We start from the raw sequence: 14,496 nt of genomic DNA, 5'->3' as shown, positions 1-14,496 counted from the left end.
CCAGAGACCCCTTCACCTCCCCCAATGGGGCGACCCCTTTCATTCCCTCCAGACCCTTTCACCTCCCCCAACGGGGCGACCCCCTTCACCTCCCCCAACGGGGCGACCCCCTTCATCTCCCCCAGAGACCCCTTCACCTCCCCCAACGGGGCGACCCCCTTTATCTCCACCCAGAGACCTCCTTCCCCCACCCTGGCCAACTCTGAGCTCGCCCTCGCCTGTCAAGAGGCTTCCGCACCCCACCCCCCACTCAGGCTGCTGACAACCCACACCCCATAGCTAGCCTCCCCCCGCCCCGCCCCTGCTGCCGCCCCCACCCCTGCTGACGCCACAAAGCTCCGGCCCGGGCCGCCCCCTGCGCTCCCGCACCCGCGCCCAGAAGGTCTTCAGCGCAGGCTTTCCTGGGGAGCTGTTTGCGCCCTTGGCTGCCTGCGCCCTTCGAAGTGCGGCCGGCCGCCCCCTCCCCCGTGAGTACCAGTCCCTCAAGACCCCCAGGCCAGCGGCGGTCACACAGTGGGCGCCGCTGCCCGAGCAGCAGACCCCGCTTTGAAGATGGTTACCAACGGGACCCAGACGGTGGACGGTTTCCCCGGCATTTACGGAAGAGCATCCCCGGACGGAGGGGGGCCTGTCGGTCTTCACTGGCCTGGGTCCTTGGGCGGCTCCCCCACCCCCGTGCATCCTGAGCGGAACCCCCGACGCCCGGACTGCCGCGCTTACCCCTCTTCTGTCGGGGGCGCGGCAGTGCGTCTCCTGCGGCTGAGAGCTGAGGGGGAGGCTGAGCTCTAGCCTCTGCAGGGGTCAGCTCCGATAAAGGGAACCCCTCAGGGCCCGTGGTCGGTGTGAGGCTGCCAGCGTCCATCACTTCAGAGGACTGCCCAGCCGGGAGCTGGGGCAGTGCGTGCAGCCCAGGAGCGGTGTGCACGTCCAGCCTCTAGCACGGTTCCAGCAGCCGCCTGTGACCTGAGTAGGGGGTTTGGGCCTCTGAAGCACGAGGTCGGGGTACTGGTACCCCAGAGTGTGTGCGCAGGTGTATGAGCCCCGTGTGTGGATACTGTGCATGCGTGTGTGGACACGTGTGCATGTATGTGTGGGTATACGTATGGTTGCTCTCTATGCATGTGTGGATACATGTGTGCATGCACATATGTATACGGTATGTGCACTGTACGTGCTCTGTGCATGTGTGTAACTGTCTTTGCATGCATGTGTGCGCACCATGTGTGCTTGCACGTGTATGCTGCATGTATGCATGTGTGTATACTGTGTGTGTCTGCAGTTGGACCTGTGTTCACATCTCTCTGTTCTGTGCATGCACGCACACATGACTTTTCTGCACCACACCTTGTCAAGGAAGACCAGAGTCAGTCCGCAGTTAGAACAGCAGAAACCGGGGTTGTTTCTACAAATGAGGTTTTTTCACGGTTATTGCAATAGGGGGAAAGAGATCCCAGTGGAGAACTGGCTCATCTCAACATTGGATGGACAAGTGGGGATTTATGGCCAAAGAGCAGGGGGTGGGGAGGTCAGTGATGGAAAGTCACTAAGAGGTGGCATGGGGAGAGGGATTCTTGCCAGATGGGCCTAACAGGATTCTTGCTCTAGACAGGTCCGTGGGGGGCTGAGGAACCTCCTATTGCGGGGGCACACTGAACCAACTTAGCATGATTTTCCCTAACATGGGTGGGGCCGGCCAAAGACAGGGCTCTCCGCCAGAGGGTATGAGGGATCTCCTGCTCCTTCCCCAGGAGACATGGATGCCCTGGAACTTGCCAGAAAGCTGCAGGAGGAGGCCACGTGCTCCATCTGCCTCGACTACTTCACGGACCCCGTGATGACGGCCTGCGGCCACAACTTCTGCCGGGAGTGCATCCAGCTAACCTGGGAGAAGGCCAAGAGCAGGAAAGGGGGCAAGAAGCGGCGGGGCTCCTTCCCCTGCCCCGAGTGCCGCGAGCTGTCCCCTCAAAGGAACCTGCGGCCCAACCGCCTGCTGACCAAGGTGGCCGAGATGGCGAGGCAGCACCCGGCCTTCCAGAGCCGGGACCTGTGCAGGGCGCACCAGGAGCTGCTGAAGCTCTTCTGTGAGGACGACCAGAGCCCCATCTGTGTCGTGTGCAGGGAGTCCCGGGTGCACCGGCCCCACAGGGTGGTCCCCATCGAGGAGGCTGTGCAGGAGTACAGGGTGCGTCCAGGCTCGGGGAGGGGGGTGCACATGGAGGCCAAGGGCATGCGTCAGGAGGCTGGCGGGAGAACGGCTGCCGTAAGGGACAGCCCAAGTGTGGGACCAGGTGACCGAAGCGTCCGCACGCTCCTGCGACAACGCAGGGGGCTGGGTCACAGCTGTTGGGAAGTCCTGGCTGACGGAGGCCCTGCCCCGGTCCCTCCAGTCAGGGCTCCAGCAGCACCGGTTCCCGGCGGCTGGCTCTGCCCTGTGTCCTCGCCGGGCACTGGGCAGGAGGTGCGAGGGCACGAATCCCGGTGTGGGGCGCTCCACGCCGGTGACCTCATCACCCCCCATGGTCCTTCTCCCTGTTGGACCGTGAAACTTCCCAGGAGAGGGGGGTCGCGGCACCTCTCCCTGCTCAGCAGTCTGGATCCTAGGGGAGGGCGGGCCTGGGAAGGTGCCTCTCTGAGGCGATCATCCTCAGCCGGCTCCAGCCCAAACAACCCTCTTCACAAAGGGGCATGTTTTGGGAGGCGTGTGTCCACCCGCAGCCCCCCTCCTGGTGTTCCTGGGGGGTGAGCCTCTGGGGGCATCACCCAGATGCCCAGGAGTGAGGGGCCTCAGACCCCAATCCCGCGGCCTGTGTGTCCCACAGTTGAAGCTGGAGGCGGACATGGGGCACTTCCGGGAGGAGTTTATGAAGACGGAGAAGCTGCAGGCCAGGGAGAAACAGGCCTTGGCTGAGTGGCAGGCAGGTGCTGGGGGCCAGGGTGGGTGCTCACAGCAGCCCTGCGGGGTGGGAGAGCCTGGCCTGAGACCCCAGAGCCCCCGCAGGGCCTGCATGAGCCCTCGATAGGGGGACGGACGTTGCGAACACACATGCCAAGCTCAGAGTCCCACCAGAATCAGGACAGAGAACCTGAGGTCAGCACAGGCTGGCCGAGTCACAGACACAGGAACAAGGGCACGCAGGTGGTGGGGACCCCCCAGGCGACCCCACGAATGCTCCCAGCCCTCCCAGGAGGGCTTTTCTGTGGGTCATCAGAGCCCAGGGCCAGGAGGAGGCCAGCATCCAAGCTGGTGGGTGCAGCCGGCCAGGAAGGGAGAGGACATCGAGGGCAGCAGGTCCTCACGTCTGCCCCCCCCCACCCCCTGCAGGTGAAGGTTAGGGAGCAGAGACAGCGCATCCTGGCGGAGTTTCGAAAGATGGGCCTCCTCCTTGTGGAGGAGGAGCAGCGTGTCCTGCAGGCCCTGAAGGAGGAGGAGGAGGAGGTGGTGGCCAAGCTGCAGGAGAGCTCGACCACCCTGGAGAGGCAGAGCCACGCCCTGGAGAGGCTGCTGCTGCAGCTGGAGGACAGGAACGAGCACGCACCCCTGCAGATGCTGCAGGTGAGGCTCGACCGCACCCCTGCTGGCCTGGCAGGGGAGGGGGAGATCTCAGCACGCTGCTGGCCTGGGTGGGGGGAGGAGGGGAAGTTCTCAGCACCCCTGGTCACCTGGGCGTGCGGGAAGGGCTCAGGCCCACGTGTGCTGTCCTTGTACCTCCGCCCGCACCACTGCAGGAAAGGCTCTGACGAGGTCAGCCAAGGCTGAGTGGCAAAGACCACAGGCCTGAGGCTGACGCAGCGGACGGATATTCTCCCGGGGGCCTGGGGGCTGGGCGTCTGCGTTCCCGGGGTGGGCAGCACGGGCTCCTCGGCAGGCTTCTCTCCTCCCCGTCACGGACAGCTGTGTTCCCTGTGTGTGAGGCGAACGTTATGACCACTACACTGTGGAAACTGTGTTCTCTGTGTGTTTCTGGGTCCACATCTCCTCTTCCTGCAGGGCACGCATCCTACGGGATCAGGGCCCACCCTAGTCACCATAACCACCTCTGTAAAGGCCTCGTCTCCAAGTACAGCTGCCTTCTGAGACCCTGGGGCTTGGGGCTGAGGCGTATGCATTTGGAAGACAGTGTGCCCAGGCTCCAGGCCTGCAGGGAGGCGGCCTGGGGCAGCTGTGGTCAGCGTGGTGATGTGGGGCATAGACACGCTGGCCCAGATAGGCACCCATGACTTTGCAGGCAGGAGGGACTCATGCGACTGCCGGCAGGACAGGACCAAAGGCAGGGCCCAGGCGGCCCAACGAGGGCCTGACCACAGGGGGCTATGGTGCCCCACAAGTGGGACAGGTGTCAAGCACAGGGAGCGACGGAATCCCTGGCAGCAGACAGGATTCCCCACGCGTGCATGCACGCACGCACACACACACATGCACGCACGGGCATGTTTACACACCAGAGGCAGAGGCCACTTGCGGGGCGCTGGGTGGTCCTGTTTGCCTGAGTCAGTCCCCACGTTTGCCTGTTGTCCTGACCTCCCGTGGGCTTTGTGCCCAGGAAACTGCCTCCTGTGGGTGACAGACTAGACAATTGCCCAAATGTTGGGGAGCGCTTTGTCTACTATTAAAAAGCAGCTGGTCTGCAGGAGAGTACACGGACACGTGACTCACTCAAGGCCGAGCTAAAGTACCAAAGGCCCCATTTGATGGCTGGGGGTTATGTCCCCCCACCGCCGTCACTCGTGAGCCGACAGCTTCCAAGGGGGGAGAGCAGGAGGCCTGGTTGCCAGAGGTGGAGGCTTCCCGCGTGCAGCCACGACAGGGGGATGGCCCACAAGTGGGTACAGGGCCTTGGGAAAGCACCCTGAAGTCCTTCCAGCTCTGCAGACGGGAAATGCAGACATGACGCCCCCAACCCTAACGAGGTCCTGCCCATCTCCCCCCCCCACCCCCTTCCTGCTTTGTAGGACATGAAGGAGCTCCTGAGCAGGTAGGCGGCCACCTGCGGGGGAGGCAGTGATGGGCACAGGGAGGGCTTCGCATGGGGCCAGCGGGGACAGTGAGACCTGTGTCCACTGGAGGAAGAACAGCCTGAGTGTCCAGTACCCAGAGGCTACCCCGACCGTGCTGAGGACCGTCTGCAGGGTCCCGGGGCAGATAGAGGTGCTCAAGAGTTTTCAAGGTAAGCAGGGGCCCAGGGGCGCGGGACGACTTGCTGCCCCGCCCCTGGTCACTCCGAGGGAGCCCGCAATGGGGGCGACAGTTGTCCCGACCTGCTGCTCCAGGGCGTGCTTTCCGTTGTGTCCCTGTGGCGACCCAGGTGGAGACGCCCACACGGACCCCTGGCTCCTTCTCCGTAGCACCACCAATACGCACAGGGACCCAGTCTCCTGGGGGAGGCCTAGGGGCCGGTGGGGGACAGCAGGGATGACCGGCGCTCTCTCCCCACGGCCCGGGCCTGTCTGCAGAGGATGTGGTGCCCGACCCCACCACTGCGTACCCCTACCTCCTGCTGTATGAGAGCCGGCAGAGGCGTTACCTGACGCCGCCCCTGGGGGCCGTGCCCCCCAGCAAGGACCGATTCCTGGCCTACCCCTGCGCCGTGGGCCAGCAGACCTTCTCTTCCGGCAGGCATTACTGGGAGGTGGGCATGAACCTCACGGGCGACGCGCTCTGGGCCCTGGGCGTGTGCAGGGACAACGTGAGCCGCAGGGACAAGGTCCCCAAGTCCCCCGAAAATGGGTTCTGGGTGGTGCAGCTGTGCAAAGGGAAGAAGTACCTGCCCGTCATGGCTGCCCCAACCCCGGTCACGCTGGCCGAGCCCCCCAGCCACGTGGGGGTCTTCCTGGACTTCGAGGCGGGGGAGGTGTCCTTCTACAACCTGAGGGATGGCTCCCACCTGCACACCTACGCCCAGCGTGAATTCTCCGGCCCCCTGCAGCCCTTCTTCTGCCTCGGGGCCCCCAAATCAGGCCAGATGGTCATCTCTACAGTGACCCTGTGGGTGAAGGGCTAGGGGCAGAGGCTGGGGCAGCGTGGGCGGCCCCAGTTTCCTGGGAAGGTGGGACGGCGCAGCTCAGCGCAGGCCACCTGCCAGGTTTCTGTCTGTCTGCCGGCACCTTGGCGAGCCCCCAGCCCTGCAAGAAACTTTCACTAAAATGAAACGTAATCCTGATTAAAGCAGTTAATGATAAGAGGCTATATTCGCACGCGTTTCATGAAGGAAACTTGGACAGCCGCTGAGCTCCCCAGTGGACCGATTCCAAGAAAGGACACTCAGCCCCAGGCGCGTGTGATGCGCTAGCTCTGGGGTACGCGCGCCCACCTAGGAATGGAGCCAGAGGACTGGCCCCGCCGTGCTTCGGGTTACCACACAGAGAGCCACGGCCTCCAGGGCCCACCTGCTCTGTCTTCCAAACACTCAGTGTTTGCACCTTGCAGCAAAGGGGGGAGGGGAGGGGCGGTGATGGGAAAACGAAACTCTGCAAACCGAGTCCCTAAAAACCTCAGAGCCCTCCAGCCGTTGCGTCGCACAAGCCGGGGCGCAGTTCGGAGCAGGCGTCACGGGTGGGAGGGACTCCTTTCCACCCGCCGCTCTCCGCACTTCCAGGCGCATTCACAGCCCCGTGGCCGGCCGGGTACCCCAGAACCCCAGTCAGCGCGTGCCTTCCCGCAACGAGGCCAGAGCCCCTCCCTGCACGCATCCAGCTCGTGCCTGGTCCAGGGGCGCACGGGACACGGCTTGGGGCTCGCCAGCGCTGCCTCAGGGCGCCCTCGTCCTCGCAGTCTCTGTGCTGCGCGGGGAAGCCAGTGAAGGCGCCGGGCGCCCCGTCGGCCCGGGTCCGCAGCGGGTCGGGACGCGAGGCGACGTGACCCCAGGGCTCCCACCGCACGCGGGGGCCGCGGCAGCAGCGCCGCGAGGTCAGCCGGCGAACAGCCTCCAGTGCCGTCCGGCCCGCGGGCCGCGCGTGACAGGCCGCGGCCAATCCGGGGCGTCAGCGGGTTGTCCCCCTCCCCCTCCCGGAAACCAGCTGCTTCCTGCTTCCGCCGCGGCGGCTCTTCCTGTCGGCGTAGGGGAGCCGTGCGCCCCGCGTCCCCCGACCTCTGTGCCCCGCGGCCCCGGAGCCCCGCGCGCCGCGGCCCCGGAGCCCCCGCGGCCCCGCGCGCTGTCCAGATCCCGGCCCCGGAGCCCCCGCGGCCCCGCGCGCTGTCCAGATCCCGGCCCCGGAGCCCCCGCGGCCCCGCGCGCTGTCCAGATCCCGGCCGCGGAGGCCCACGGCCGACAGCGCCGCCTTCCTCCGCCCCAGCGGCGCCATGGCCGCCCCCGACCTGTCCACCAACCTCCAGGAGGAGGCCACCTGCGCCATCTGCCTCGACTACTTCACGGACCCGGTGATGACCGACTGCGGCCACAACTTCTGCCGCGAGTGCATCCGGCGCTGCTGGGGCCAGCCCGAGGGCCCGTACGCCTGCCCCGAGTGCCGCGAGCTGTCCCCGCAGAGGAACCTGCGGCCCAACCGCCCGCTCGCCAAGATGGCCGAGATGGCGCGGCGCCTGCACCCGCCGTCGCCCGTCCCGCAGGGGGTGTGCGCCGCGCACCGCGAGCCGCTGGCCGCCTTCTGCGGCGACGAGCTGCGCCTGCTGTGCGCGGCCTGCGAGCGCTCGGGGGAGCACTGGACGCACCGTGTGCGCCCGCTGCAGGACGCGGCGGAAGACCTCAAGGTGCGGGGCCGGGCCTGGCCGGGGGCCCGGGCTGGGGTGGGGGACGCGGGGCCCTCGCTCCCGGCTGCGCGCAGCCAGTCCCAAACCCGCACCCTCCTGTGGGGCACCAGCCTGGAGATCAGGGAGAGGCGTGCTCTCTGCGAGGGGCGGGTCCCGCTGTGACTTCCCATGGGGGGGGGTCTACGGGGGACCCGGCGGGTGGGACTGACCATTGGCCGGGGTGGAGCTTAGAGCGGGAGAAAGCTCCTCGCAGCTGGCCTGAAACAGCCCCTTGAGGCAGCGCTTACCCCTCACCTTTTTCTCTAACCTCTTAGATTCTGTGTATGAGGCGTGTAAATCAACAAAGGCAGAGTAACGAGTGAAAAAAACGCATCATTTTACGAGCCTTTTAAATCTCATGTGGTACAAGGGGCTTCACAGAGAAGTGGAAACGCAGTTAGACCGAGCTTATGTTCTATTTTAACATCGAGTGATGAACTGGGGAGAAGCACCTAGACGAAAATGAGATTGGGGCTTCCTTGGCCAGAGAGAAGTAGGGAATATGGGAGGGGTTGGAAACTGATGGAAAATCAGGGTTGTCTCGGTAGGAAAGTCTGTCCAGTCAGACTCATCTGTGACAAAGAGTCGTCTTAGGTGCGTGTGGTCCCCCTTCCTGGTACAGACAGGGAGAGGCAGAGAGGAGGAGGCAGAGGGCCCTTCCCGTGTCTGCTGTTCCCCACTTGCTTCAGTTCCAAATAGTCGTGGTGTGTGTGCAAGTGGCCTACCCTGGGGAGGCACATCCCGACCCCCTTCACTCCCCTGGTGCCTAGCTGGTCTTTGTCCTTGGGATACCAAAGGGGCTCCTTACCTGCCCCTCCCCCCACCCAGGGCTGTGCCTCCATTTGCATGCCCTGGGGGGCTGACCCGAAAGCACCACCTCTCAGGCCTGGGTCCAGCTAGAAGTCCAGATGCAGCTGCGCAGGCCAGGACCCTCCAGAGAGCCCAGAGCAGGCCTGGAGAAGTAGGGGGCCGGGATTCCGGGGAGGCCAGGAGACGAAATACAGGCGAGGGGCCTGGGGTTCTGGGCTGTGGCCCTCGCTGGCTCCTTTGAGGTTGTCTGCGTGTGGTGCCAGGACTGCGATCCTGCCAGCTGACCTCCGGCTCAGCCACGGTGGACCGGTGACCGGAGTAGGGCCCAGGCCCACACCGCAGAGGTCACTCTTGTCTCACTGTCCCGCAGGGGAAGCTGGAAAAGTCCCTGGAGCACCTGCGGAAGCAGATGGAGGACGCGCTGCTGTTCCAGGCCCAGGCTGAGGAGACCTGCGCCCTGTGGCAGGCAGGTGGCCCAGTGCCCGAGGGAGCGGGTGGGGAGCGGCCGGCCCCTGAGCCCTGCGGAGGGACACTGCGGCCCTGAGCCTCACGCTGCTCCCGCAGAGGGATCAGGGTTCCACACCCTGCAGGGAACCCCCGTTGGGGGCGGGGCCGGGCATGGGGTAGGGGCGGGACAGGACCTGAGCCCTCAGTCGCCCCTGCAGAAGATGGTGGACAGCCAGCGGCAGAACGTGCTGGCGGAGTTCGAGCGGCTGCGTCGGCTGCTCGCCGAGGAGGAGCAGCGCCTGCTGCAGAGGCTCGAGGAGGAGGAGCTGGAGGTGCTGCCTCCGCTCCGGGACAGCGCTGCCCGCCTGGGCCAGCAGAGCGCCCGGCTGGCCGAGCTCATTGCGGAGCTGGAGGGGCGCTGCCAGCTGCCAGCACTGGGGCTGTTGCAGGTGAGCCGCTCCGCGCTCCGGGGTGGGCCTGTGGGGGCTCCGGGTGGGGCAGGATCCTGGTGCAGCCCCGGAGGTCCAGGCTCGCCCACCTGGGCAAGCTGGGGCAGGGGAGCTAGGGCAGGGGTCCCAGGTGTGCCTCTGCAGGTGTGCTTGCGGGTCTCGGGAAGTGGGTACCGACCCTGAACTCTACCAGCAATGGCTTCCTGTCCTGGAGTCTGTTTGCGCTCTGACCAGGCCACGTGCTTGGTGGCATCCAGGGTCCATGGGTCACCAGGCTGACTCCAAAGGTTCAGGTCCAGTATATGGAGAAGAAAGGCCAGCAGGTGTCCCATGGGAGTCCTGTATCGGCCCCATGTCCTCCGGAGGCTCTGCCTGGCTCCTGACTCTTGGCCCTGGGCGGGAGTGAGGCCGCTGTGCAGCCCAGGGCACCTCCCACGGGGGGGGAAGTCCCAGAGCCTAGAGGATCGTCAGGGGCCAGGCAGAGGCTCCTGGCTGCTCTCCCGGGGTTTGAACTTGGTCCTTCACCCCGCTGCCGAGACTTCCAGCGGATTCCAGTCTAGGGAAGAGGAAGAACCCCAGGCGAGAGTCTGGCGGGGAGTGAGGGAGGTGGACAGAGTAGGCTGTGGTCAGTGAGGTGGGGACTGGGTGGCCCGCCAAGATGGTCAGGAGAAGTGAGTGCTGCTGGAGAAGCCAGAGAACTGGAGGTTCTGGAAAGAGGAGAGGTTGGCCCTGCAGGAGGGATGAGAATCCCAGGCCTGCATGAAGCGGGACTTGGGGGTCTTCCCTGAGATGTCCCAGTGCGTGGGTGGTCTCGGCTGGCCGGCTGCCCCTCTGGATTTTGTACTAACAGTGACCATCTGTGCCCCCACTGCCCCTCACTGCTCCCATCTGCTCACAGCACCTCGCCCTGGGTCTCTGCCTGGGTGGCGAGGGAGGCCCTTCCCTCCTCCCCTCCTCCCCCAGCCCCAGGGCTCCCCTTGCCTGTGCTGGGGGTAGAGGTGAGGTCTCCTGCATGGAAGGGCAGGAGAGCAGCCCTGGGCAGCCCCCTGTTTACTGGTGGGAATAAGGGAGGTCAGTTGTGCCCATAAGCATCTGGCCTGTGTTAGCTGGAGGCCTGCCCCAGGGAGTGGCCAGGCATCTGGTACCTGGGGCAAGCAGGGGGTGTGCCCTCAGACAGAGGAAGTGCGGGTTTGGGTGACTTCCAGGTGGCCACACCCCTGCATCCCAGCTTCCCTTCCAGGCTTGCCCTAAAGCCACCCTGTGTAGGTGGAGAACCTTTTCCTAAAGAAACGTGTGTCTCCTAAAGGGGCCAGGTAGGGTACATGGAGGCCAAGCTCTTTCCTTAAGGTCCGGACCCCTGCATGACCTTCAGGTCACGGAGGGTCTTGTGCAGTGTATCCACACACACTATTCCTGAGTGGGTCTGGCCTGTCCCTTTTCAGTGCCCCGGGTGGGCCACCCACCCTGCATAACTACCAAGAACAGGCTGTTTCTGCTTTGCCTACTGCCCACACCAAGCTCCTTGTGCCCCAGGCCCTTTGCACGTGTCTTTTCCAGTCCTGCACTGGTCCTCTGACTGTATCTGCAGAAGCCTGCAGTTTCCCTTTTCCTTTGAGGCCTGCCGTTGTCTTGTCCTACCCTCCCGCCAACCAGCCCACACACGGCCATCGGTCATGTGTGTGCAGATCTCCCTCCTCAAGGGAAGCCCTCTGTAGGACCCCGTCTTACCTCTGCATCCCCAGGCCTGGCCTGATAGTGGGCGTGTGGTTGGAATCACTGTAGGTGAGCTGCCTGTGATTGCCCGTGTGGACCAGCCAGGTCCCAGCCCTTCTCAGGGGTTGTTCTGCAAAGTCCCAAGACTTCCCATCAGCAGCTAGTGTGTGTGTTTGTTTTTTTGTTTTTTTTTAAGATTTTATTTATTTATTTGACAGACAGAGATCACAAGTAGGCAGAGAGGCAGGCAGAGACAGAGGACGAAGCAGGCTCCCTGCTGAGCAGAGAGCCCGATGTGGGGCTCGATCCCAGGACCCTGGGATTATGACCTGAGCCACCCAGGCACACCAGCAGCTAGTGTTTTAAGTAATTGGATGTCCTAGTCAGCTCGGGCTGCATAACAAATAGCACAGGCCTTGGGATTTAAACAACACACACGTGTTGCCTCCTGGTCCTAGAGTCTGGAAGTCCCAGATCAGGCCTGGGTGGAGCTACTTTTTCTGGAGCGGTCTCCCCTCCTGGTGTCCTCACGCCCTTGGCTGCCTGTGTGTGTCTTTGCTCCCTGTCCTCTTCTGAGAAGGACTGCGGGATCCAGGCCCACCCTGGTGACCTTCTTAAACCTTAGCCACCTCTGTAAAGACCCCATCTCCAACCACAGCCCCATTCTGAGTCCTGGGGGTTGGGTCACCGGCATTTAGATTCAAGGGACACGATCAGTCCGTGATGCTGAGGGAGATGCTTGTTTGTGTCCTGTGGGAGAGCGGGGCATCCAAGTGGAGAGGCCTCACCTGGAAGGTGGGTGTGAGTTGGGGGCCTCCGGGAGGGCAGGTGGGCAGGTGCGTGGGACCGGGTGAGGCCGCAGACCCCAGACAGCCAGGTACCTGTGAGCCCTAGGAGGTAGGAGGCCCAAGGCCAGCACAGGCATGGCTCCCTGCTGGGGGCCCAGGGCCCTGCCCACCTGTCCCACCCTGCAGGGGTGCTGGGGACTCTGGGTGGGTGAGTCCATAGCCAACGCCCTTCATCTTCCAGGCGTGTTGAGGGAATGAGGCTGGGTCCGCAGGGCTGGATGTGTCCAGAGTCTTTCCAGGGTCCCCTTGTCTGAGCTGCACTGGGGGGCAGCCCACGGGTGGGTTCTGATCACGTGTGTCGGGCAGAGTGAGGTTCTGGGGGCACTGGCGGCCAGGATGTGGGGAGGCCCAGGTTTCGGGGCCAGGCACTGACGCCGTGTGTCTCTCTCCCACAGGACATCAGGGACACCCTGCGAAGGTAGGAGCTGCGGCCTCTCCCCAGGGCAGGTGGGTGGGTGGGGTGCAGGGGGGCCACCCTCGGGGTGACGCCCGCACTGCCCCTGCAGGGTCCAGGATGTGAAGCTGCAGCCGCCGGAGCTGGTGCCGATGGAGATGAGGACAGTGTGCAGGGTTCCGGGGCTGGTGGACGCCCTGCGCAGATTCCGAGGTGGGTCTGCGGTCGGAGCGAGCCCAGGCTCCGGCTTCCGGGAAGCCCAGGGTTGGGGGCTGTTAGGCAGAAAGTGCAGAGGTGAGTCACCCCTCCCCAAGGGGGTTTCAACCAGTGCTGGGGCACCTGCGTGGACCCCAGGCCTGCGCCCTGCCGCCCGCCTCCAGGTAGCACAAGATGTGGGGAGGTAGTTGTCGGAAGCCCTTAGTTAGCTCTAAGGGAGCGCGCATCGCCGGGGGCGTGGACTGCTTTCCAGAACCTTCCGAGCGGTGAAGACATGGCAGGGACAAGCCGTTAGGGGATATTTTCAGAGAGGGTGCCAGCTCACAGGGGACGTCCGCTCACCCTGCAGGGGACGTGACCCTGGACCCTGACACCGCCAACCCCGAGTTGGTCCTGTCGGAGGACAGAAGGAGCGTGCGCCGGGGGGACCTGCGGCAGGTGCTGCCCGACAGTCCTGAGCGGTTCGACCCCGGGCCCTGTGTGCTGGGCCGGGAGCCCCTCACCTCTGGCCGCCACTACTGGGAGGTGGAAGTGGGGGAGCGGGCCAGCTGGGCGCTAGGCGTCTGCAGGGAGAACGCCAACCGCAAAGAGAAGGGCGAGCTGTTCGCGGGCAACGGCTTTTGGATCCTGGTGTTCCTGGGCAGCTACTATAACTCGTCAGAGCGGGCCTTCGCCCCCCTGCGGGACCCGCCACGGCGCGTGGGCATCTTCCTGGACTATGAGGCCGGACACTTGTCCTTCTACAGCGCCACCGACGGCTCCCTCTTGTACGCCTTCCCCGAGACCCCCTTCTCAGGGACCCTGCGGGCCCTTTTCTCGCCTCTGTCCAGCAGCCCGACCCCCATGACCATCTGCAGGCCGAAAGGCGGGCCTGGGGACGCCCTGGCTCCGCAGTGAGGGGGCTCCCCACTGCCGCTGAGAACCTGGGCGGCTCCTGCTGTCTTCCGAGGTGGGGGAGCACTCCGCACAGACCACAGATAGCGGATGCGCGCTTGCTGCCGGAGGTGTGTACCCGCGTGTGCGTTGTAGGGGGACGCCCCCCACTCCCCAGCGCAAGGTCCTGAGCCTTGTGCCCCTGGAGCTGCTCCTCCAGAAAGCGGCTGCCGGAGGCAGCTCCAAGCCCGCGCACCTGTGTGCAGTTCTCCTCCTGGAGAAGCGGGACCGGGGTGGGTTGGGTGATTGGCAGACAGGCCCGAGAGCAGGACACCCGAGCACCATCTCCTCCCAGCACATGCCGCTCGGGGCTTTGGGCCCCGTCGCAAAGGTTCGGCTGGGGCCAGTATGTGGGCCCCCAGGGTGAGCAGGCACTGAAGCCCCCGGTTCCTCTCTGAGAGGTTCCTCTCTGAGAACCCCTGGTTCAAGTCACCCTCACATTCTCTCCTCGCTGGCCGGGGAGCCTCCCGGCCCAGAACTCCGCACACCTGGACCCTGTCCCTCCTGCTGTGCCTGGGGACAGGTGAGGCCTCAGAGAGCCCCCACCATGCACACCTCGCTAGAGTCTGGGACTTGTCTGCTTTGTTCACATTTTGTCACCCTTCCTAAAAGTGTGCTTCTGCTTCTTTGTACTCCGAGATTTTATTTATTGCAGGGACTGTTCTCGCCGGAAATAAACTGAGGTTGTCTGTAATGCACTGTCTCCCGTTGGAGGAGGGGAGGAAATGCAGGAGCAGGGAGGGCTGCGGGGACAGAGAGGCAGGACCCCCAAGGGTAAGGTCAGGGGCGCTCTTCTGCATGTTCCTTTCACACATCGGCCTGGGGAATTGTTTCCTTGTTTTTTTCAGAAAGCCAGAAAATTACTCTGCATGGGCCACTGTGTTCAGTAACTAGGTACTTTCCCGAGTACTTGGTTCCATGATCACTGTCCCATTCCGGAGT

General features: G+C 64.4%; 2 protein-coding genes across 2 annotated transcripts; both read left to right on the top strand.

Moving 5' to 3' along the window:
• The first annotated feature begins 377 nt into the window (after positions 1-377).
• Positions 378-6,177, top strand: TRIM17 (tripartite motif containing 17). Its single transcript, XM_080804663.1, has 7 exons — positions 378-467; positions 1,749-2,182; positions 2,820-2,915; positions 3,323-3,553; positions 4,951-4,973; positions 5,065-5,165; positions 5,452-6,177. Exons 2-7 carry the CDS (start codon positions 1,754-1,756, stop codon positions 5,997-5,999), a joined length of 1,428 nt encoding a protein of 475 aa, XP_080660789.1. The 5' UTR covers positions 378-467; positions 1,749-1,753; the 3' UTR covers positions 6,000-6,177.
• An 868-nt stretch (positions 6,178-7,045) lies between these two features.
• Positions 7,046-14,248, top strand: TRIM11 (tripartite motif containing 11). The gene is made up of 6 exons (XM_080803912.1): positions 7,046-7,705; positions 8,925-9,020; positions 9,220-9,450; positions 12,407-12,429; positions 12,518-12,618; positions 12,971-14,248. The coding sequence occupies exons 1-6, from the start codon at positions 7,298-7,300 to the stop codon at positions 13,516-13,518; spliced, it is 1,407 nt and encodes a 468-aa protein (XP_080660038.1). The 5' UTR covers positions 7,046-7,297; the 3' UTR covers positions 13,519-14,248.
• Positions 14,249-14,496: the final 248 nt, after the last annotated feature.

Source organism: Martes martes (genome assembly GCF_963455335.1).
Source record: "Martes martes genome assembly, chromosome: 5".
Lineage (NCBI taxonomy): Eukaryota > Metazoa > Chordata > Mammalia > Carnivora > Mustelidae > Martes > Martes martes.
Note: the sequence above shows the minus strand (reverse complement) of the source record. Positions and strands in the feature narration are given on the sequence as shown.

Coding starts and splice junctions, on each gene's coding strand:
- TRIM11 (XM_080803912.1), top strand. CDS start 7,298: ATGGCCGCCCCCGACCTGTCCACCAACCTCCAGGAGGAGGCCACCTGC. Junction 9,021..9,219: donor AGACCTGCGCCCTGTGGCAG/GCAGGTGGCCCA, acceptor TCGCCCCTGCAG/AAGATGGTGGACAGCCAGCG. Junction 12,619..12,970: donor CGCCCTGCGCAGATTCCGAG/GTGGGTCTGCGG, acceptor CTCACCCTGCAG/GGGACGTGACCCTGGACCCT.
- TRIM17 (XM_080804663.1), top strand. CDS start 1,754: ATGGATGCCCTGGAACTTGCCAGAAAGCTGCAGGAGGAGGCCACGTGC. Junction 3,554..4,950: donor CACCCCTGCAGATGCTGCAG/GTGAGGCTCGAC, acceptor CCTGCTTTGTAG/GACATGAAGGAGCTCCTGAG. Junction 5,166..5,451: donor GGTGCTCAAGAGTTTTCAAG/GTAAGCAGGGGC, acceptor GCCTGTCTGCAG/AGGATGTGGTGCCCGACCCC.